Genomic DNA, 25912 nt, shown 5'->3' with positions numbered 1-25912 from the left:
AATCACAGAGTTGGTACTTCTATTACTATTTCAGACAACTTTTCTTTGGACCATTATGCCCCAGTTCATTCTGTATTTTGAGAAACATGTTTTTGTTTACTGATAACCTGGGTGCCATGTGAAGTTTCTCCCAGTTACAGCTGAATTGCAATATTCAATAAATGATCGACAAAAATAATGTTAACCTACCTTAAATATTCTGCTAGTTGTAACTAAAATTTAACCTCCTCAACTTGAGAAAGGTCTTTGAAGGTTTCTTTACTTACCATTGATGACTATGTTGCATTATTTAATGAATCATCTACAAGATCACCATAAGCCAATATTAGTATTTTTTCTAGTGGCAACATAAATTTTAACCTCATTCTTTTCTTTGGAATGGTCTTTTTATATAATTTTTGGTGAATCCTTCGATGTACTATTTGTTAATATTTTCTGCATATTACCATACTTGAAATGAGGCCCTTTGATCTATTTCATACTTACTACGCTTATATCTGAATCTTTATTTTCAATGATTATTTCCTCCAAAGTTATGGATTGCTTTAAAAAGGAAGAATGGATGGAGCATATCATCGATTCCTGGCTATTTTTGGGGGAAATGGTGCATCACCAAAACGGGAGTCAATCTAAGTCACAATTTGACGGAGGTAACTCGACACTGGAATAATGGTTTGAGTTTCCTTCCCCAAGTCACTGGAAATGAGTACCTTGATGAAATTTGATATACTGAATAATGCCATGACACTAATAGCTTTCAAACTGGACATGGCTGCATGTTGATCTTTCATCTGGTGCTCTGCCTTTGATGACGAACATGCTTGATTTGGACGAATATTGATAGTAGATTTGGATGTTACAAGTTTCCAGGTCTCCCATTTTCTCATTCCTGAGGATCTTTATATTAATATTCACATGAACCTGCATACACAACTACGCAATACTAATTTTTATATATTCAATGCAAGGGTTTGCATGTGTACTTGTAAGTGCACGTCTCTCTTGTCTCATACATTTTATGTTTGTGTACACGCGTTGAACATTTTTGAGTTATCAATATCAATTTAAACTTTCCCTTTCTCCTTTTCAAAGAAAATCGAAGAGTTGGTACTCCTATTAATGTTATTGAACTTTTTATTTTGAATGTTATAATGTCGTTATCGCTATGGACAGTCAGATTTTAGCTCATTTTAATGAATTGTGCATCGTCCATCCCCAATGTCCCTCTTTCTATCTCAATTTCCTCCTACTCATTATCTCTCTCCCTCTTCCTCAATTTCTTCTTTCTCGGCTACAAGTTCTCTCTATGTATATCTTCATGTTTGCCAATTTTCTCTGAAGGGTAAGGATAAGGTTATTAACGTGATGTAGTAGGAAATCTAGGAGAAACTTCATTCTTTTATCCATACTGGCCAGGAACAAATGATTACTTTTTACTCCTTGAAGAATTGTTGCGCTAATTTTCTCTTGGGAGTTATTTTACCTATTCTCACCTTTTAACCTAGCATGTCAACTGGAGAGGAGAGACCACAAAGCATGATTTATACAACAATTTAAGAGAGGTGATGTTAAAAACAATTTTTATTTTGGTTCATTAACTATCTGCACCTAATAAGATAATAACAAAAAGAGTATCATTTTTTGCTGATAACAGGAAGCTAGGGAATGGTTTTGATCTGGATTAATAATTCTGTCAACTGGATCCGATCCGTAGGCGGTCTACGGATAAACCCCAGCACAAGCAAAGATCCTACGCAAGCAATAGGAGATAAACTGTTGTTGTGTGTTGTTTGAAGGAATTGTAATCTTTATATTTTCATTGTGTAAGAAGGTCTTATAAAAAATCAACTTATTATTTATTTGAGTTTATTGTAACAACTGAAGTTGTAATAGATTCAAGACAATGAAAATAAAAATTTCTGAACCAAACAGTTATAAGTTGGAAAGCTCGGCAATTGAATCATTCTCTTTGATGCTCTAGATCTGAATTGCCAATTATCTCAACATTGTCAAGTTTTCTTAGCAGGTTCTACTTCTGATACTCTTTCTTTGTTTTTTTTTCATTTTGATTAGTGGTTTTTTTTTGTGAAACCCTTATGTTAGTACCTAAATAAGTCATGAACAGAGCAAAAGAAAAAGTTCTACAGTGAATACATTAAGCGTGTTTAAATTTTTTATAACATTTGAATGTGTCGTACCCAAGCAAGAACCAAACGAACTTAACCGAACCGAACCGACATGGAGCAGTTCGGTTCGGTTTTGAATAACAGACAGTTCGATTTGGTTTTGAATAACAGGCGGTTTGGTTCAGTTGGTCAAATTTTGATCAAAAACCGAACCGACCGACCGTTTGCTTACCCCTTCGACGACAAATAGACTTTTATGATCGCCAGAGTTATTTTTTATCAAAAAATTAAAGAAATTTTATATATAGACCACTCAATCTCTCATGATTTTTAAATTAACCCATCTCCTTCCCCGAAATTTATGAAAAAACATTCTCTTTTTCCACTATCTTCTTTCTCCTTCTTCTCACCATCTTCTCCATTCCCTTATTCTTCCTATACCCTAACCTTCCCTCCTTCCCCACTCCCTCTCCTACCTTATTTTATGGATCATCACACTTACTTTCTATATTAATTCATCTCCTCAAATATCTTGTTTGGTTGAATTTCTAGAAATTATAGGAAATGTTTTTCACCTAAAATATGATTTCCTTGTATTTCTTAAAAAAATTATAGGAAAAGTTTTGAGAAATCAAAAAGTACCAATTTTCTTGTTTTTTGTACTTTGCTTGTTTGGTTCAAAACAAGAAAATAGCTCATAACTTTATAGAAAATAACAAGATTTGGTAGGTTTTTAATTAAATATGGTATGTGTCAGATTTCTGGTGATTTCCTCTCATTTTGAGAGGAAATTGCTTTTTGTAAAATTTGGTAGGTTTTGATATTTTATAGAAAATATTTCTGTAAATTTTTTGTTGAACCAAACATAATTTACAGAAATCTCTGGAAAACTTTTAATTACAAATTTGCCATTATCAGATGTTTTGAGAAAAGTTTTCTAAAAAAGTGTGCAACCAAACAGCCCCAAATCCCCAACATTTCCTCCTCTCTTCCATTCCCTCTTCCTTCTTCTCCTCTTACGTTCACTCACTCTCTCTTCCTACTTACTTCACCGGCTCCCAACACCTAAAATTAAACGTTCCACCACAAATCTTAACCTCATTCGTCTCTTCTTTTCTTGCACTCTCTCTTCCTCTTTGCTTCCTACTCCTCTTTTATCCTCCAATCATTAAAAACCAATCTCCTTAGAAATGAGGATATGTGAAAGAAAAGAAAGAAAATGGCGAGGATTGGGAAAAGAAAAGAATGAAAGAGATACAAGAAGGATGAAGGAAAAGGTGATGGAAAGGGAGCAAGAAAGTTCTTTTTACAAATTTTAAATTTTAAGGAGTTGAATCAGAAAAAATGAAAAATTTAAAGGTATATATAAAAAACTCTTAATTTTCTTTTCTTGCTTAAAAACCACTTTCGGAAGTTTATTTATGGTCAATTTAGAGGTGGGAGTATTTAGGCCTTGATATTTTAGCCCCTCTTAAACCCTGTAACACCCTCGCTCCCCAGCTCGATCCTCCATGGACCCTGACGAAGATAACGGCGCCGTCCAAAACCCTCCCTCCTCCGTCATAACTAACGGCGCCGTGTCCGGCGTCCTCCCTCAATCGGAACTCTTCGCCGTCAACTACCCCGGCTACCCCTCCTCCACCTCACGTGCCATCGACACTCTCGGCGGAATCCACGAAGTCGAGAAGGTAATCGGCTCTACGAATTATGCCCTCTGAGTTGGAGTCCGAAACCGATCTTGATTCGATCGTCATTCGTCCGAGTATGCCTTTGGTTGGATGACTCGTTGACTCTTCGAACCCTTGGCTTGATCCCGCACGTGTATGGATGCATTCCGTCGCTTGATGCGATTCGTCGATCTCGTCGCCTCGTTGGTTCGTCGGTTTGTGCCGAGCTGAGCTAAAGGACCTATAAGCAATTTTATATGCCTACAATCTAGTTTTAATCCATGTGTTGGACATCAGTTTAGACCTTGAAATTGACACCTATACTTGCATAGGCTGGACATGACACTTATATGGGTTATGATATGACCTGGTATTTAAGTTCTGAGATGAGGTTATCTCCTGTTATTATTTATTCATGTATTAGATTTTGGGTTTGGTATTTAGGGATTTACAATTTGAGATACTAAATTTTTTGTTGAACCAAACATAATTTACAGAAATCTCTGGAAAACTTTTAATTACAAATTTGCCATTATCAGATGTTTTGAGAAAAGTTTTCTAAAAAAGTGTGCAACCAAACAGCCCCAAATCCCCAACATTTCCTCCTCTCTTCCATTCCCTCTTCCTTCTTCTCCTCTTACGTTCACTCACTCTCTCTTCCTACTTACTTCACCGGCTCCCAACACCTAAAATTAAACGTTCCACCACAAATCTTAACCTCATTCGTCTCTTCTTTTCTTGCACTCTCTCTTCCTCTTTGCTTCCTACTCCTCTTTTATCCTCCAATCATTAAAAACCAATCTCCTTAGAAATGAGGATATGTGAAAGAAAAGAAAGAAAATGGCGAGGATTGGGAAAAGAAAAGAATGAAAGAGATACAAGAAGGATGAAGGAAAAGGTGATGGAAAGGGAGCAAGAAAGTTCTTTTTACAAATTTTAAATTTTAAGGAGTTGAATCAGAAAAAATGAAAAATTTAAAGGTATATATAAAAAACTCTTAATTTTCTTTTCTTGCTTAAAAACCACTTTCGGAAGTTTATTTATGGTCAATTTAGAGGTGGGAGTATTTAGGCCTTGATATTTTAGCCCCTCTTAAACCCTGTAACACCCTCGCTCCCCAGCTCGATCCTCCATGGACCCTGACGAAGATAACGGCGCCGTCCAAAACCCTCCCTCCTCCGTCATAACTAACGGCGCCGTGTCCGGCGTCCTCCCTCAATCGGAACTCTTCGCCGTCAACTACCCCGGCTACCCCTCCTCCACCTCACGTGCCATCGACACTCTCGGCGGAATCCACGAAGTCGAGAAGGTAATCGGCTCTACGAATTATGCCCTAACCCTGGATTCCCTTTCTTTCTCCAAGTTTTACCTGTTTTTTTTAATTTTTTAAGGTGCGGAGCTCGGATTCTGGTCAATTGGAGCTCCGTTTCCGACCTGAGGATCCGCACTGTCACCCTGCGTTTGGAGAGCGCCGATCTTTTGTGGGTCTCGTTCTTAAAATTTCCAAAACCCGACCTGAATCCGATAATGATGGGAAGGAGCAACTTTCGGCTGAGGTCGTCGCTCGGGTTAACGAAGCTTATGATTTCGAAGGTGAAGCTAACCTTTTCTTTTCATATGGTGTTTAAAAAATATATTTAGATTTTTCATGATGCATTTTAGTAGTTTACCATGTGATAACCTATTTAGATCTCAAAGTTCTGAGCTTTAAGGCATTTTATGTCTTTTTTATTACTGAAATTTGTTTAGACATGCAAAACTCATCTAATTGGTCGTAGTACATTTTTGACTTTAGAAGCAAGAAATTCTCCAATGCTATTGTAGTGCTTGTGTTAGTCAGTTATCTTGGTTTATTGGATGAAGGTATGGTGGACTACCAGCATGTTCTGGCCGTTCATGCTGCTGAAGCAAGGAGAAAGAGGGGACGCTGTGATATTGATGAGGAAACTGACTTAGGCGATGCCTCTCGCATGCACTTGGGTGGAGTAGTCATACTATGGCAGAACTAATATTTTTATAATGTCTTATTTGTTAAATGATTAATAACCGAAACACATGTTTTGTCATTGATAGAAGAGGAAGCTGATGATGTAATGATGTTGGTTCCACCTCTATTCTCGCTGAAGAATACTCCGGAGGAGATAGTGTGAGTTGCTATCCAATTTTTGTCTGGCATAAAATTTGAACAAGTGATACTAGCAGATGTCTCTGGTTTTCTGATTTTATTGCACTTAAACATTTAAGAGATACTAGTACAATGAACTATTATGATTGCTATGTATTGGCACCCTTTTGCACTTCCAAAGTTAGGTGCTATCTGGAATATGACTAATTTGCTGATAGCTGGTGTCTTGAAAGTTTATTATTCTTCCTTTTTTCTGTTTTTAGGCTGAATCCACCGTCTAATTTATTCTCCAAAAAGTTGCAGAAGAGTGTTGTGGAACACCGCTGGGAGGTAATGTTCTTGTTGTTGTATTTCTTGATCTTTAGTCCCATTATGACTTAATTCTTTTCAGTATATTTATCTAACTCTATCATTTTGTATGCTACTTTATAAGTACATTTCGTAGACAAATAAAGATAGCATATTTTTAAATGCTTACATATGCATGTGTTACTTGCGGGAGTGGTGCTTTTATATCATATACACCGAAACATACGTTACTGAACTAGTGAAGCAGCCAATAATCTTCTTCAAGTTTAGAAACAAAAGTAAAAATAATAGTTATCTCTATCAACTTTCTGTATGATCCATTCCCCCCATTTGATTGTAAAGGGCTCTACACATGATCAATTCTTGAGTGAAACATGTGGAATACTACTTCCATTAGTATCAATTGAATACCTTTGATTTAAACTGCACCAATTTTGTATAATGGCGCTATCATTGTACAGTTAACCCCTTTCAAGGAAATATTACATCATTGCAACACTGTTATACTGATTTGGCTGATGTATTGGTACTGTTATTGATATAGAATAATTAAAATTGACACTATATGAACAAATCTTGATAGTGCCATCCTGCCTGCAAAACTGGAAAATAAAATTGATTCAGCATTTTGCTTTATATTGGATGTTGTGAAAATTGCTTCCATATACATTTCAGTCCTTATTTTTACTGTTTCATATTCTCCTATCAAATTTTAATGACATTCTGTTTGTTCAGAACTTGATATATCAAGTTTACTTATTTGACATGCATCAGGTAGAATAGAGTTATTAAGTTTCATCTTGCTAATCGTTTATCATTTATATTTCAGATGGACATTGAGCCGTGCCTTGCTATTGATTTTGACATTGAAAATATCCTTACTGTGAAACTATTTTCTTTGTTATTTTTCTGTGAGAATGTAAACTATCATTTTAATGTCCTGTGTGTTAGAGAAAAATAGCTTTTGGAATTATTATGCATTGCCTGTTACTATTAGTGCTATTGCTACTTTCTTCTTCTTCTTGTTTTTCCTCTTCTTTTTCACCTGAACATAGATAACCCAACTAGAACAGACGCTGATGCGTTGTTGGTGTAGGTTCCCTTTGGTGCACCAGATCCCATGGAAATGGCATCTCTTTGTTTTAAATCTGGAAAAGAGAATTTCTAAACAACAAAATTTTATTGGAGATACCAATTAGTTTACCCCCAGCCAATGACCAATAGTGCATCAATATATTCAAATGTACTCTGCAAAAACTTTCTATCTTATCAGAGGAGATGGCTCTGTCATGACCCTTGACAGAGCTTGTATAGGAAATTACTTATGTAAGCAAATATTACTTCAGAAATGCTAAGTTACGTCAGAAGACTCATAGATTCACATGCCTCTGTGGCGCATCTGGGTACTATTTACTTCATGATATAAGCGTTGTTTTCCTTTTTTTTTTAGGTATTTTTAATTTTCATTTGTTGTGGAACTTAAGTTTCATAAAAGTTCCTGGAAAAGTGAACTGGGAAGATAAAATTCCAATAGGTACAACTGAGTGGGAGTTGCAGTTAGCTGTGTCAAAATTGTTCGAGGTACGACCTATATGGCCAAGACGGTCAATCCATGAAGAGTTGCTTGAGAATGGCCTACAGGTCACTGACCACATGCTAAAGAGGTTCTCTCTTGTCCTCATATTTTCTTTTCTATGTGTTTCTTCTGAAATATCTAGTGAACATTTCAAATTTGTAACAATTTTTTAAGCGAAGCTTTCTTTGTATTCATATGACCAGTGAAAGGTTTGTGTGATAATGACGTAGTGTTGCATTAATATATTCAGGTTGCTGTTTCGTACCGGCTACTATTTCTCTACTGGACCGTTTGCTCGATTCTGGATCAAAAAAGGATATGATCCTCGTAAAGATCCTGAGTCACGGAAGTAAGAGTTTCTGTTACGTGTACTATTCTTTGTTGTATCTCTTCCCAAAGTCACATTTGATTTTTGTTCATCATTTAAAACTGAAATTGATTGTATTATTTTCTTGATTTTAGAATTGAGCACTATTTATTTTGAAATTAAATATTTGTGCAAAATAGTATGATCATGATAAAATAGACGAGCATTCTTATTGTTGAAGTGCCCGACAATTGAAGCCATCATGTCAGGGCATGTTACCACCACACGATATTATGTTATCAGTTCCACCTAGAGATGAATGATGTTAATAAGTTCTGTAGGCCAAAGGTGGGATAATATCAAGTTACTGACGACAGTGCTATTAATCTGATATTTTGCAGATCGTATTAGATGTGTTTAGATCATCCTATTACTTACTTGTAGAGTCGGATTATGAATTAAATGAGGCATGTCCAGAGGTTGTTATACAAGGATTAGGATTGGTGCCAAGGATGAATCTATGGAGAGCTGAGCATGGTGGATTTCTACTTTGGATTTTGAAAAGAAAATAAAAATAAATTAAGTTAAGAGTCATTATGGTCTAAACAATAAGTTCTGTAGGCCAAAGGTGGGATAATATCAAGTTACTGACGACAGTGCTATTAATCTGATATTTTGCAGATCGTGTTAGATGTGTTTAGATCATCCTATTACTTACTTGTAGAGTCGGATTATGAATTAAATGAGGCATGTCCAGAGGTTGTTATGCAAGGATTAGGATTGGTGCCAAGGATGAATCTATGGAGAGCTGAGCATGGTGGATTTCTACTTTGGATTTTGAAAATAAAATAAAAATAAATTAAGTTAAGAGTCATTATGATCCTATTTATTTTACGTAATTCCTATTTAATTTTTAATATTGTTAACTTTTTGAAAAAAAATACTAGTCCATGGTGGAGATTGTAGTTTGTCAAAGATTTGGCACACTGGAAGATGCCAAAATTCTCAAAAGAATATAGTGTGTATACTTGTTGGTAAAAGTTTGAAAAAAAGTTCTTCCTGTTGCACACCTCACTGCATCACTAGACTGCTGCTCTATGAGAAAAAAGGAAATGAAAAGCGGGATTGCCTATTTAAACCACGATAATGACTGGTATCTGGTATTAGGATTTAATTGGTTTATTGGTTCAGTCGAGTTAGTTAAATTGGGTAATAGGTCAGATTTAGAAGAAAGGAAAAACATAACTGTTATTATTCGATATGCAGGTGCATAAACATATACAATTGATTATGTGGTTTACACATAATTAAAGCGCATAATCCTTATTCAATGCACAGATATCAACCACAAAGTTTTCTGTGGCCTTTTATGTGGCCACATAAAGCCATAATGTGCTTCTTATCAAGAATTACCATTATGTTAAAGTTGACTTCATCCATGCATTTCCATGGCTATATTGGTGCTATGCTTCTGTCCTCTGATATCAGCTATATCAGGGTCTTATTTGATCTTTCATAGTACTCCATACTTATTTGGTTGCTTTATTCTTCAAATACCATTTTGACTAGTACTTTTGCTAATTCTGAATATTCCAATACTATATGGATATGTTGTCAGTCTCAAATTGTGGCTTTTGGACAGATATCAAAAAATTGATTTTCGGGTGCCATCACAATTAAGAAGTGTTGGTGAAGAAAATACAGATGCTGGGTGAGTGCAATTTCATTTTGTTTTTTGTACTATCCTAAATTACCAATACTTTCACATGGCAATCATTCTATTTTATTTACTGCATAAAAGGGCAGGGATCTCTTACATAATTGTATGCCTTGGACATTTAATTTAGGTGACCATTTATCTTATTAGCTTTATTATTTCCTTAGTATTCATGTCATGGCTTGAATTTCTACATGCTTGGAAGATACTCTAAGAGCTATTGGCCCCTCCACGGGGTTTGAGCCTTGAGACTGTTAGACCCTAGAGAGAGGGTGATTAGGGTCTTATGCTAATCTAATCCGATTTTATGCCAATTAAAACTAATAACAAGTTATCCTAGCAAGTGTGAAATACAACAAGATATATGAGCTAGGATAAGTAATATGAACAAAGATATATCCTAGCAATGAGATATACTATGAGATATATGCAAGGATATATAAATTAACACAAGGGTGAAATAAACATAAATAAAACAAGAGTGATAGTGTGCAAATAAACAATGCAAACACACAATATGATCACGGAGTTCGGACCTTCCGTCCTACGTCTCCGCTCCCCACTCCCGGGGAGAAATCCACTATCACAACCGGATTTTCTACGCTTATCCGAACAACGTTTATACCTCACACTCGGTTTTTTAGTTTACCGAAAACTCTACAATCAACACTCTTGCAATCCCACTCTACACCCTCTCAATTGTTGGAACTAGACGTGTCTCCCTCAAGTGTTCGGATACAACCTCTCCCTAGGATCGTCAACTGACGCCACTCCTCTTGGGACGATCCCCGACTCTCGCCACACACTTCTCTCAGTGTACAAGTATATTACAAAGTGAATCTCACAATAAGCACAATACAATAAATGATTGTTCTCTAATATGGATGAGAACCCAATTAAAACACAACTCAATGTTATAATCTCTCACCAACCCAAATATACTATGTATGTAAATACTAAAAGCTTAATGTGGGTGTGTGTAACAATGAGATTAATTAAATCTAAACTCAATATAAAACTAGCTTTAATAAAATGATAAACAAACAAATAGATGTAAAGCTAGAAATAGAGTTTAGAAAACTTCTCAATAGATCAAGAGGTAGAAGGAGAAATAGTTGGATGCCCAAACACCAATAGATGATCTCCTCAAGCTCTTGTGAAATTGATTTTACAAACTCAAACTTCCAAATGCTTAAAAGCTTCTTAAACAAACTTAAACCAAACTTAACCTTTTGTTTAAAAATCTTTAAACTTGTTTTAAAACACTCTCTTGTTGTTTTTTTTAAGAACTGAGATCAATAGAGTATTTATAGCCTCCCAAAATCTCAGCCAAAAAACCCCAAACAAAAGATCAAAAAACCCACAGAATCGTAAATCAGATTCTGTACAAAAATGATCGTTGGGGTGAACGGCGGTCGATCGTGAAATTCTCGCGGTTGATCGCGAGCCACTTTCGAGCCTGAAAAATTTCCAGAAAGTTGGACGATCGATCGTGGGAATTTTCGAGCTGACGGTCGACCGTGGCTGTCCACCGCGAAAGTTACTGATGTCTCCGCATGGAAAATCAAAGACGCGGTCGACCGTGACGGTCGACCGTAAACTGACATTTGAGAAAAAAGGTTTGAAAGTTGATTTTCTGATTTTAAAACCCTGTTTAAAAATATCAAATAAATTCTAAAAAGAATGTAAAACTTTGGGGAATGATTGTAGACATGATAATAAATATGCTACAAAGACTGGTTTTTAAAAAAGACCTCCCAAATAAAAAATATCATTATTTTACAAAATAGTCCAAAACATGAAAATATAAACATATGAATTTTAACATTTTGGTTAAACCATGTTTTGAAACAATACAAAATGATTTTGTAGACTTAATAGAAGATGTAAACTATTATTATGAAGTCTACAAACAATGAATATAGTATTTTATCAAAATATACATATAATACACTAAAACATGATTTCATGGAACTAAATAAAATTGATATTGATGAAATCATATAAATGCATATAAGTATGAAACAAAAATATATTTTCCAATTGTATTCAATTGTTTCATAGTAAAACTTGAAACCTATCAAACCAAAACATATATGTATATATATAACTATATATATACAAAACCAAAACGTGTATGTGTGTATATGATTGAGCTTAAAGTACTAACACACATAATATAAACCTAAACTAAATATACCCAAGCTTGTGATCTTCAACGAAGCTCTATCTTGGTACACTCGCGGATGAAACTTGAACTTGAATCTTTAACTTGAATTACAAGACTTCAACCACTATTCCACCAACCTCCATTTGATATGATCGTTATGACGCAATTCATCCAACCTCCAACATGTTGTTTGTCTACAATAAATAGAATTATACAAAAACTAGATAAACAACATTAGAAGTAAATTGTTTGTTAAACATCATCAAAACAAGAAGGCTAACAATCTTCCCCTTTTTGATGATGATAAATAATTTACAAAAATAATATATGCATGAAGGGAAATGAAAATGATATATGCATGAAGGGAAATGAATATACAATATAATTATCATGCATATGAACAAGAAAGAATATACTCACAATATTTCTTCCTCTTTGACAACATCAAAAAGGGGAAAACCATATAGATGAAAGAGAGCGAAAGCTCCCCCATTAATATGCATGGGTGAGTATATATATATATATATATATGGGGATTGTTCCCCCTATCAAAATGCCATATGGAGTGAATGCAATAAAGATCATGACAAAACATGTGAGCAAACATAGATAAAAAATATGCTAAATATTACTCACATACAAGAGGATAATGAGGACACATATAGATATATCATTTATGAAAGAAGTGTCTCATTACACAATTATAAAAACATAATGTAAAAATAGATTTATGAAATCAAAAGAAGAGGAACATGAGAATCATGCAAAAAGTTTTCAAATGAAAACAAATTAACCAAATAAAATCATAAATCAAATTTTAAACCCAAAAGTGACGTTTGATCAATAAAGGAAATTTTCTTTGTAAAACATGATCAAACCACATGAATACATTATAAAGCATATTTAAAATTTGAATCATCTATTTGTGCTATATAATGAATTCAAAAGAACAAATCAAAACAAAATTTTCATAGTTCAAAAATAAGATTACAAAACATACAAGAATCATGAAGTATGAAAAAAAAATCATCTTTAAAAGTATAAAACCAAATCATCATTGATTTTCACAAATGAGAGAGGCAACCATATCTAGCTCTTGAGCTAATATCAACCCATATAAACATTTTAGCACCCGGTAAACAAGATTTGAGAATAAACACCCAATAAACCCGGAGGGTTATATAAACACAAACCTCTCATCAAAACAAAATCAATAATCATGAAAACAAAAGAATTTGATAAAAAAAATTGTTTTCATGTTCAAAAGTTTAAAGTATAATTTTTCAAAACCAAAAAAAAAGAAAAAATAAAAACACTAAAATTCTTGGTTTAAAATCAAATTTGTTTTGGTACCCAAGTATTCTTGGTACCAAAAGGTTTAGGGACATGACCCCTATCATTTAAGCTCAAAGACCTAGGATTATGAACTCGTTTGGACACATGTGGTGCACTAACATGGTCAAAGCAGTAATCACTCAAATGACCATTCCGATTGTAATTTGTGCAATGAAAGAGATCCATTTATTTTTGTGGACCATTAGCTTGTGCACGAGAAACATTTGCAAACATAGATGATCTTTTAAGATTATTTTGCAAATGAGAAACATCATCAAACAAAGATAGTTCTTTTGGAACAACTTGCGATTTTGAAATATTTTGTAAATCAAAGCAAAATTTCGCCAAGTGTCCAAACTTACCACAAACATCACATTTTAAAACATGTGGTTTACTAGAAATATTTGGCAAACTTAAATTCTTTTTCAAATCAAAGTAAAACTTTACCAAATGGCCAAACCGACCACAATAATTACATTGATACACACTAGCATGCTTATGATGAACATTATGTGCATGTGCATGAGTGTGTGATGAAGAGGCTTGATGAGATGCACAAGGAACATTTGATTTTGTAGGTTTATGTGCATCATAGCAAAATTTAGACAAATGGCCTTTACGACCACAAATAGTGCATTTATAAACTTTGCTATATATGTGTGCATAATGAGTGGATGATTTAGACTCAGATTTGGCACACATATTCATAAGCTTCTTATGATTATCAAAACATGAAGTTAATGTTGAATCTAAAGATGATATGCGATTTTTGACAAGATTCAACTCAACATTAGGCATGACATCATTGATAATAGAAGTAGAGCATGTATGGTTATCAAATTCATTTCTAATGCATTCTACTTCTAGCATGACATCTTTATTTGCATGAGTTAAACTAGCAATAGATGAGCTCAAAATTTTATTTTCCAAATTCAATATATCATTATTTTCTTTAAGTGTAACATTCTCCTTAGCAATGATATCAAATTTGAAACCTAGCAACTCATAATCAGAATTTAATTCTACATGCTTGCTTTTAAGATCAATAAAATCATTTTGTAATTTCTTGTAGGCATGCGCTAATTTATCATATGCACAAGCGAGTTCGCTAATGGATAATTCACTTTCGGAATCCGAATCGCATACCTCGTTAGGGCTATCGTCTAGCGGTCGTATGCATGATGATGATGCTCCAACCTTACTTAAAGTCGATTCTGTCAAAACGCGTCGAATCTCCTCCAAGTCTCCTTGATGTGCTTCAATAAATTTTCATAAAATGTAAGCACTATCAAAATGAGCAAGTTCGTTAGAAATACATGATTCAAAAGCATTATGCAAGAGTTCTAACATTAACTTGTTCATTGTAAATATTTTCTTATCATGATTGCTCCACTTGGATTTCTCCAATGTGGGTACAATATAAGCACAATCAATAACTTCCCATAAGTCGATATTTCTAGATTCAACAAATATTTTAAATTTAGAGCACCATTGAGCATAAGGGAAATTTTAATATTTTGGAGCAATATTTGGATTATAGCCTAAACGAAATACATTTATATTCATGATGTGAATATATGCAAGCAAGACAAAAGCAATCATAACTAGATTAGCACAAATAAGATAATTTGGATCTTTAACTCAAGGTGATTAGACCTTAAATCAAAGAGCACCAAGCTCTGATACCAATTGTTAGACCCTAGAGGGGGGTGATTAGGGTCTTATGCTAATCTAATCCGATTTTATGCCAATTAAAACTAATAACAAGTTATCCTAGCAAGTGTGAAATACAATAAGATATATGAGCTAGGATAAGCAATATGAACAAAGAGATATATCCTAGCAATGAGATATACTATGAGATATATGTAAGGATATACAAATTAACACAATGGTGAAATAAACATAAACAAAACAAGAGTGATAGTGTGCAAATAAACAATGCAAACACACAATATGATCACGGAATTAGGACCTTCCGTCCTACGTCTTCGCTCCCCACTCCCGGGGAGAAATCCACTATCACAACCTGGTTTTCTACGCTTATCCGAACAACGTTTACACCTCACACTCGGTTTTCTAGTTTATCGAAAACTCTACAATCAACACTCTTGCAATCTCACTCTACACCATCTCAAGTGTTGGAACTAGACGTGTCTCTCTCAAGTGCTCGGATACAACCTCCCTAGGTTCGTCAACCGACGTCACTCCTCTTGGGACAATCCCCGACTCTCGCCACATACTTCTCTTGGTATACAAGTGTATTATAAAGTGAATCTCACAATAAACACAATACAATAAATGATTGTTCTCTAATATGGATGAGAACTCAATTAAAACACAACTCAATGTTACAATCTCTCACCAACCCAAATATACTATGTATGTAAATACTAAAAGCTCAATGTGGGTGTGTGTAACAATGAGATTAATTAAATCTAAACTCAATATAAAATTAGTTTTAATAAAATGATAAACAAACAAATAGATGTAAAGCTAGAAATAGAGTTTAGAAAACTTCTCAATAGATCAAGTGATAGAGGGAGAATAGTTGGATGCCCAAACACCAATAGATGATCTCTTTAAGCTCTTGTGAAATTGATTTCACAAACTCAAACTTCCAAATGCTTAAAAGCTTCTTAAACAAACTTAAACCAAACTTAACCCTTTGTTTAAAACTCTTTAAACTTGTTTTAAAACACTCTTGTTTTTTTTAAGAACTGAGATCAATGGGGTATTTATAGCCTCCCAAAACCTCAGTCAAAAACCCCAAACAAAAGACCAAAAAACCCACAGAATCGGAAATCAGATTCTGTACAAAAATGACCGTTGGGGTGAACGTCGATCGACCGTGAAATTCTCGCGGTCGACCGCGAGCCACTTTCGAGCCTGAGAAATTTTCAGAAAGTTGGACGGTCGACCGTGGTGGTCGACTGCAAAAGTTGCTGATGGCTCCGCAGGGAAAATCAAAGGCGCGGTCGACGGTGGCGGTCGACCGTAAACTGACATATGAGAAAACAGGTTTGAAAGTTAATTTTCTGATTTTAAAACCCTATTTAAAAATATCAAATAAATTCTAAAAAAATATAAAACTTTGGGGAATGATTGTAGACATGATAATAAACATGCTACAAAGACTGGTTTTTAAAAAGGGCATCCCAAATAAAAAATATCATCATTTTACAAAATAGTCCAAAACATGAAAATGTAAACATATGAATTTTGATATTTTGACTAAACCATGTTTTGAAACAATACAAAATGATTTTGTAGACTTAATAGAAGATGTAAACTATTGTTATGAAGTCTATAAACAATGAATATAGTATTTTATCAAAATATACATATAATACACTAAAACATAATTTCATGGAACTAAATAAAAATTATAAAATTGATATTGATAAAATCATATAAATGCATATAAGTATGAAACAAAAATATGTTTTCCAATTGTATTCAATTGTTTCATAGTAAAACTTGAAACCTATCAAACCAAAACATATATGTATATATATAACTATATATATACAAAACCAAAACGTGTATGTGTGTATATGATTGAGCTTAAAGTACTAACACATATAATATAAACCTAAACTAAATATACCCAAGCTTGTGATCTTCAACGAAGCTCTATCTTGGTACACTCGCGGATTAAGCTTGAACTTGAATCTTTAACTTAAATTACAAGACTTCAACCACTATTCCACCAACCTCCATTTGATATGATCGTTATGACGCAATTCATCCAACCTCCAACATGTTGTTTGTCTACAATAAATAGAATTATATAAACACTAGACAAATAACATTAGAAGTAAATTGTTTATTAAACATTATCAAAACAAGAAGGCCAACAGAGACGACCAATAAAAATAACTAAAATTTTGTAGTTTGGTCAGCGCAACTTTTTTTGGAAGACAGGACGTCTTTCCTGATTGGGTTTTTAGCATTCCTCTATTTTAAGGAAATTGCGTAGTTATCCTTGTCTTCTGTCTATTTTCATACATAACGTTATATTTCTAGATGTGTCTGCAAATATTTTATTATGTTATTTATACAATAACTAGCATACTGGTAGTATTTCCTATTGCAGTAGGGGTCCCCTAAATGATGTTGCCCAAAAGAAAAATTACCCTGTTGGAGTCTTAGGTCTGATTATGTTTCACTATCTAATTTTTTTTATCTATTGAACATGTGGCTAATCTATCTTGCACCACCGATGTTTTCTCCTTAGAGGATTCAAGGTATCTAATTGCAGCAAAATTTCACCTTTGTTTTTGTTTTTGTTTTTGTTTTTGTTTTTCCTTTTGGTGCAAGGAACCTTGGTTTAGTACGAGCCAAGTAACACCCCCCCTAGAAATACACACAAAAGTTCCAGTCCCAGGTGAAATGTAGTACAAGTCTTGCAATACGTAATAATTAGACATTGGGAGTATGCATGCCATAAACATATATCAACCATTGGCCTTTGAGCCAAGGCCCCAAGCCCCAGCGTCTAGGTCACTTATGGGAGGGACCTTTGTTTATATTCAATAAAAACTAATTTATGGATTACACAAGTTTCAAGCTTCTTTTAAACAAGAACCTCAAGCTCCATCTCAAACTAGAATTATTATAAGCCTTATCTTAAGCCATTGACCGGAATTGATCTCCTCTTAAGCCTCGTTTGAGCGCATTAATGCTAAGAATATAACACGAGCAACAAAGTATCAGAATACCATAAGGCAAAATAGTATTGTGAATACATGACATAAAATCAGCACCTATCTTCACAGTATGTCAACAATTTTTATGTGATCTACCATTGGCCAGTTGCATAGCAATAATAGCATGCAATATGAAAAAACACAATGGTGTACTAGCTGTCCTTGTTTTTATAAGATACACAAATCTAAATACACGATCTAGTCAGATATGTATTTGGTAAAGTCGGGAACCCCTCCCCAAATATGCTCACAAATGGAATGTAGTCTTGAGGCAGTATAAAGATCAGATAGTTATTTTGAAATATGGTAATAGCACATTATGGAACTAAGTGACAGAATTCTTGTAGCTGCTGCCAGATAAGCGGGGCTACAGTTTCACTGTTATTTAAAATGACATTCTAATACTTCTGCCATCTTTTTGGTTCCAAGATACGTGTAGCGTAAGAAATCAAATGAAGAGAACATTAAGCACTAAGTGGCAATATGGTGAATAAGTTGGGAGGAGAACTTTATTATTGTTTTTATTATTTAAGACTTTTGGGTCCTGATGATTTTCTTCTATAGCTTTGGTATATTACTTTGAGTCTGGATACTTCAAGCATTTTGTATGCAATTATACTGTAATCACTGTTTAGTCTAAGTTAATTATCTACTCACATAGTGTTTTTACTGTCAATAATTCACTTGAATTCTATCATCTCAATTATAGGTCAAAGCAAACATGGAAGAACATATGTCAGTTTCGAGTATTTCCCTGGAAAAATTTTACTTGCTTGCAATTCTTTGAACTTAATGATGACTTCATACAAGATGCCATTCAAAAACCCACATATCAGACAACTTGCACCGTAAGTTCTCTCGTTTTTCCTTAAAAATCATTGCCAACTGCAAATGCTTTTAATCGCCTGACATATTCTAATCCTTTTAGAGAGAATATTAATTGCAGTAATAAGATAGATAAAAGTTCATGAGACTCTGGTAGAAACCCATGATTTATTTAACTAACCAGTCAATATGCAGCGCTCCAGAGGATGGTTCTCTGACACTCTTCTTAGAACTTTGAGATTGCGTGTAAGCATGAGGTTTATCTCCCTTTGCCCTAGAGAAGGTGCTGAAGTCTTGTTGCAATGTATTTCTGGAGAATTTGAAAAACTAAAGAAACTGGAAGTTCTTGGCAGAATTAGGAAGTCTGCAACTAAGCACCAAAATCCCAACAAAGGTATTCAACTTTATTTTACCTTTATTTTTATTTCCATAGTTCGTGGCTACTCAATGGATAGATTAGTTACATAATTCTGTCATCTGCAGGATCCAATATGTCTACTGAAACTGCATTTGCTGAATCTGGTGGCACAGAGCATCAGATGTCGGGTCAAGATGGGACTAATAACAGAGAAATTGAAAATGATCAAGAAGAGGAAGAGGAAGAGGAAGAGGAGGAAGAGGAAGATGAATTTGCCGAATATGAATCTCAAGCCATGGTAATTAGTGCCATTTTGAATTTAAACTTCTTACTGTACTCGTTCATGATTAGTGTATTGCTCAGATAATAGTTGGTTAAATAACTCAATTTGCTCTTTGTTATAGGCAGGTGATGATGGCCGTTTCTCCCTTGAGACTGGTTCTCGTATCCTTAGATGTTGTTACTTCATATATATAGTTTACTTTCAATTTGTCAATTCCTTAGTTAGTCTAACTTTGTTTCAATTGTTATCATCATGGAAATAAACCCATTATTTCTGCTTATTGGTTTTATGTAGTAATTAATCTTTTAATATAGCAAAAGGTAGTTCATTGAGAATTGTTTGCTGAAACACTTCACATTTATATGCATTAAGTTAGGTGCAATTTAACAATTGCTTAGCTTCATAGATTTGCTATCTAATTTGAAGACAGTGAAAATTCGAGTATATTGATCTCGTTGATTCGTAATAGAAAAGAAACATAGTCTCAACTTTGATAAGGTGAAATGAAGTAAAAGACTATTTAGAGTATTATGATCAGTTTTTACTATATATTATAATTGGTCACATGAAGTTCATACAAAGAGTTGTCTTATGCTTCTTCTGCAAATCTCAAGCTTATAGCTCATTAAATATATTTGCATTTTCATTTTAAAGAATATGAAAAACGTTTCCTATTAACTTGAGCAGACCAAGCTGGGGATCCAGTTGTCAATGATTACCTTCAGGACCTCCTGCGAGAGTTTCCATTTAGCAAGGATGGAAATGATTCAACATCCAACAAAGAGGTTCAGAATGCTGATGTTAGTGATGGTGAATTTCAAATTTATGAACATGACAGCGATGACGATGATTATGTCTATTAGCAATACCTGGAAGAAAAGTTTACTGTAATAAATTTAATGTATGAAACCTGATATCAAGTTAACAGATTCCAAAAGTACGTATAGTTTGTACCATGTAAAATTATGGCCAAGTCAATTTAAAGTTATCGAGTTTTTATTAGTATAGATTACAAGTAACAAACAAAGCTATCTTTGCAGGTGGTATTTTAATTCCAAAAGATGTTATGGTGGTCTTCTTGTGTTTTCTATTATGCTAAATATAGGGGTGTCCAAAAAGCCCGGGCTCGGCCCGGAATAGTGAATTTTTTTACTTTTTTATTTTTTTTATTTTTTTATATGTATTATATATGTATATATAAATATATATATAATATGTATAATATATGTATATATAATATATTTCTATATATGTATAATATGTCATATGTTGTGATATATATAACTCTCTCTTAGTATATAAGTATATATAAGTATAACCTCTCTCTTATATAGAAGTATATTATAGTAATAAAGTATATAAGTATACTTTCTTGCTTATATAAGTATATACAAGAATACTCTCTACTCTAATATATGTATAATGTATGTATGGTATGTTATGTATATACTCTTCTCTTAAGTTATATGTACGTATAAGTATACTCTCTCTTATATATGTATTCTCTATTATATAAGTATATATAAGTATACACTCTCTTATATATTGTATAATATATTATATATGTGTGTATTAATATATATACTAATATACTCTCTCTTAGTATATATAAGTATACTCTCTCTATATATATGTATACTCCCTCTTATATAAGTATACCTCTCTTTATATATGTATAATATGTGTGTGTGTATACTCTCTCTCTTAGTATATAGTATATATAAGTATAGTATATTACAACGGTTACTTCTTCCCCATTGGCCCAACGGCAACGGCTACTTATGCGATTCTTTCTCTCTCAAGTTATAACTATAAAATATAGAATATATTTACATATATATATGTATATTATAATATATAGTTACCATAATAATTTGTAAGTATATACTAATAACATAATTATAAAAATAATAATATTAAACTAATTTTTAGTAATTTTTATAAAAAAAGAAAAGAAAAGAAATTTAAAAAAACCTAGTTGGGATGTACTTATCTTATTGTGATGCGATGAATTCCAAATAAATTTATACTTGTAATTTATAATAAATTATTAATTATTAATAAAGAATTTATTTTTATAATTTTTTATTTATAATTTAATGTCATTTTAAGTGATTAATAAAATTATTATTTTTTATTAAATTTTTTGTTTTTTATAATTAAATAAAATTAAAAAAATTTGATAAAAAAACACGCGGCCGCGCCCGAAACCCGGCCCGAGGTACCCGGGTCCGGGCTCCGGTTTTGCCCGGCCCGGGGTACCCGGGTCCGGGCTCCGGTTTTGCCCGGCCCGGCCCGGATGGACAGGCCTAGCTAAATGCGTATTGTTGAATATTTAAGTGTGAGCAGGCCTGTATAGGTTCTACTCATTTTGGATGCGGACAAACTGTCGCTTAAATTTCGATTATTAAGGAGATAAAACTACTTTACTGAAAGTAGCTTCATTGCCAAAATTGCTGAAACTTGATCAAACCAAGGTTGTAGTCTAGCAATATTTTACACTCTTTAAATGTACTTGTGAAGAAGGATTTTGTTAATTTCCCTCAAATTGTTTGCTTCATTCAATTTAACCATATCCACATAAGCTTGATCTCCTATCCAAATAAATTAAACTTTTTTTCATGGCAAAAAAAGTTTTAAAGCATTGTTTTTTTTTTGAGCTGAAAAAGCAGGGTTAAGGCCCTGCTCATATGAGGATATTATTAAAAACCAAACATAACAGATAAGACAACCAACTAGGTGGAGAATCGCAGAGAGTGAAGCAGATAGGGAGCGGACCTATGTCGTCACCTACCATGCTGAACCCACCATGATACTACAGCTAGAGGCTCATGTTACATACTTACATACAAGAGATGATAGTAGCATACTAGGAGACATGACGACTTAGTTAAGGAAAGAAAACAACATCAGATTTTCCCACACAAAGGAAAGTAACCATATCCAGCGATTTTATGGTGAAACGTGAGTTGGAGGACTTGGGGAGAAGTAGTCCCCAGAGGCATCAGCATTCTTATTAGCAAGCTCCTGTAGACCGATGTTTGATGCAGCCCTTCGAAGACTCCTGGCCCTTCTCTCCTTTTCGGCACCTGCCCACAATAATGTATATCTCCCAATATTAGAAGCAATGTGAGTTGGATTAGATTGGCTATCCTTAAAAATAAGAATGTTTCTACTGAACCAGATCCACCAACAAGTGCAGGGCAACAGAATCTTCCAGATAGATTTAATATCCGTGCAGAGGTTTGGAGATTTGTGGAATACAAACAGCTCATCCATAGTCTTAGGCCAACAGTCTGTGGGAAGAGAGGGGAAGATGGAGGACCATATGGCGCGAGCAAAAGAGCAATTAATAAAAAGATGGTCATGAGATTCTACACCAGATAGGCAGAAAGAGCATCTCGGGTCTCCTGTCCAGCCCTTAAGGATCAGATTAGCCTTCGTGTTCAACTTCTTGTTGGAGATGATCCAAAACAGGACTTTAACCATGATTGGAATGGCTGATTTCCAGATCATACTAAAGAATTTTGATTTAATGCCCCCGGAGTTGACAAAGGAGTAGAAGGATTTAACTGAGTAAACCCCCGATGGAAGGAGCGGCCACCAAATCTCATCCGGAGAAGAGGAGATACTGAGGTTGGATGATGCTAAAAGATCAAGAAGGAGATTAATGTCTAACCTTTCTGAGTGTGAAATTCCTCTTCTGATAAGGGGATGCCAATGCCAAACATTGTTAAGTGTTCTGCCTTGAGTTCTGATGCAGCAGTTCTGAGAGAGAGCTAGATGATATGCTTTTGGAAATAGACTGCAGAGGGAGTTTGTCGCAATCCATTTATCATGCCAAAAACTGCTAGTTCTGCCATTCCCAATATTCCATTTGACCAGGCTGAAGAAGGTGGATTTGATGGAGGATAGGTCTTGGAAGAACCTTGAAGCCGAACTCTTTGGAGGGTGAGCAAAAGGATTAGACTCTTCTTTTGAGTAAACTGAGAAAAACACTTTGCTTATGAGGGAATTTCTATCGAAAATTCTCCATAACCATTTAGAAAGAAGAGCTTTGTTGAAGTTTTCAGTATCTATGACCCCAAGGCCTCCTTCAGCCTTAGACTTACAGACTTTCTCCTATTTGATAAGGCATTTGGTACTTGAATGAGAGTGGCTACCATTCCAAAGAAAATTTCTTCTAATTTTATCTATGGCCTTAATTAGCCACTGTGGCAGCTTGAAAAAGGACATATAGTAGAGGGGGAGAGAAGATAGAACGGAGTTTAGAAGAGTTAACCTTCCTCCAATGGAGAGGGATTTGTTTTTCCATAGTGAAAGCTTCTTTTTGAAAGATTCAAGAAGTGGTTGCCACTCTCTTTTAGAGAGAGAGCCTCTTTTGAGGGGGAGGCCCAAGTATGAGAACGGGAGAGAGCCTACAGAACATTTGAGGATATCTGCTAACATTCTGCCTTTCTGGGGAGTTTTCCCAAGGTAAAAAAGATTTGATTTGAGGGTGTTAACACCGAGGCCTGAAATATTTGCAAAAATGGAGAGAATGGTTTTAAGAGTGACCATATCAGAGGTGGTGGCCCTAGAAAAGATGATGATATCATCCGCAAACTGGATAGTCCTAACAGAGTTGAGCTGCCCTTTCAAATTAATTTAAAACATTGTTGAATCTATCCTCTATTAAAAACTAAACAAATGATGAATAATTGATTACCGATTCTTTTTTTTTCTCTTGTCCCTTTCCCTGTTGGTTAAGCTGGATTAGGTGGGGTTTGACAGAGTTCTTTCTAAGGGTCTATTGACAGCAATAGGATGATTTCTTAGTTCATATAACATCACATCCATAGATTTGGAATTTTATTTTTGGGTCCTAAATTTTAAAATTGGGTTGATAGTTTTCACAGATTTGATACTGTAAATAATAGGCTAGCTCAACTCATTTTAGTTTAAACTATTTAATTAGTCATATTTTAAGGGTTAATTGCGAACAGATCCATGTACTATCACTCAGTTGTAAATAGATCTCCTTTAGCTCTATTTATGCAAACACGCCCCACGTATTATCAATCAAGGAGTCTATTCGCGCAAATACTTTTCTTTCTTTCTTTCTTGGGAAAAATGTGTCCAGGCCCCAAAAGTGGGAACTTCGTGTGACTAGCCCCCTTGTACTTTGCCCCAAAGGATCTCCCATAGTGGGAAATAAGGGGTTTTGGACCATTGCATGACAAACTAACTTTCATTACCGACTTTTTGAATCACGGTATAACAAAGGTGGTTATTATCTCTAGTCCGAAAAAGCTCAGCAGTCAGCTCAAGGTGGGCCCGATCAGCGCGCAGGAGCCACAAATGTAGTGCTGAAATATAGAACGGTATGTGCATCCTAGGCCACGACGGATGTTTCGGGACAAGGCGCTTCATAAATCCGCAATGCCTCCGATTATTGCCGTTAACTGACTTAGTGTTTCTGCTGGAGATGGCCTGTTAGAAGCAATTTTTTCCTGCAATAAATTTTCGGAATTTGTACCGTTCAATAGACATATGACAAATTAGACCTAGACTACGTGAACAAAAGGCTAACACGTAATATGATAGAACATACATTGGATCATATTAGAACTAACATTGGACTTTAACTAGATCTAACGTTGTATCAATTAGAATACTTGGACAAGAGCCTAGAAAATTTGGGTTTATCTGCAGATTGTCTCTTTCGCATATATACATAAGCCTAGATAACAAGATTGGGTTTTGGCATTGTCTGTTCGCTGAGGTATACATACACTTACTGTTTTTTTGAGGGGGTTCGTTGGTGACGACCAGCTCATTGTCTGTCCTCCTTTTGGTCCTCGCCATTGGTGAATGCCTGTTTTGAATTTGGATTAGGTTTCTCGTAGCTTTATCCGTAGCTTCTACGTGCTGGCTGGAGCCGGCCGCCGATCGAAGCGCCTTTCCTTCAACTGCTGGATGGTCGGTGCCCGAGCTCTGTCGTCGTTATACTGATTCTTTCGGTAGACGACGACATTTTTTCTGGCGAAAACCCTTAGAACGTTGAAATTGCTAACAGAATTAGGAAGAAGAAGAGGATTCTTTGCTGACGTGCTAGGTGGAAGAGAGAAGAAAGAGCGGAGAGGTATTGTTCAGGGGGGGCACGTTAACCAGCTCAGTCACATCAGGGAAGATAGTAACTTGCCGCTGGCTTTTTCTGAAAAGAGTCAATTCGGGGGCCTCGTCGCAAACTATATGCGTATTTGGGGCTATGTCCCATGGGGCAAGTACAGAGGGGTGCTCGTCACACGGAGTTCCACTTTTGGGGCCTGGGACAATTTTTCCTTCTTTCCGTCTTTTTCTTTCTTTTTTTTTTGGGTTTTTTTATTATTATTATTTTTTTTTGGTGGGGGGGGGGTCATA

At 34.8% G+C, this 25912-nt stretch overlaps 1 protein-coding gene across 2 annotated transcripts; it reads left to right on the top strand.

The window, feature by feature from the left end:
* LOC109850139 (general transcription factor 3C polypeptide 5-like) lies at positions 3555 to 20517 on the top strand. 2 transcript variants are annotated; one of them, XM_020420077.1, is made up of 14 exons: positions 3555 to 3814; positions 5185 to 5386; positions 5657 to 5773; positions 5867 to 5939; positions 6182 to 6248; positions 7057 to 7099; positions 7720 to 7891; positions 8054 to 8152; positions 9753 to 9821; positions 18754 to 18892; positions 19065 to 19263; positions 19353 to 19525; positions 19632 to 19671; positions 20198 to 20517. In XM_020420077.1, the coding sequence occupies exons 1-14, from the start codon at positions 3638 to 3640 to the stop codon at positions 20371 to 20373; spliced, it is 1746 nt and encodes a 581-aa protein (XP_020275666.1). In that variant the 5' UTR covers positions 3555 to 3637; the 3' UTR covers positions 20374 to 20517. The 2 variants fall into 2 exon arrangements, with proteins under 2 accessions (XP_020275666.1, XP_020275664.1); XM_020420075.1 differs by lacking the exon at positions 3555 to 3814 and adding an exon at positions 4843 to 5102.

This window comes from Asparagus officinalis, chromosome 1 (assembly GCF_001876935.1).
Source record: "Asparagus officinalis chromosome 1, Aspof.V1, whole genome shotgun sequence".
NCBI lineage: Eukaryota > Viridiplantae > Streptophyta > Magnoliopsida > Asparagales > Asparagaceae > Asparagus > Asparagus officinalis.
This window is presented reverse-complemented; position numbering and strand designations above follow the sequence as displayed.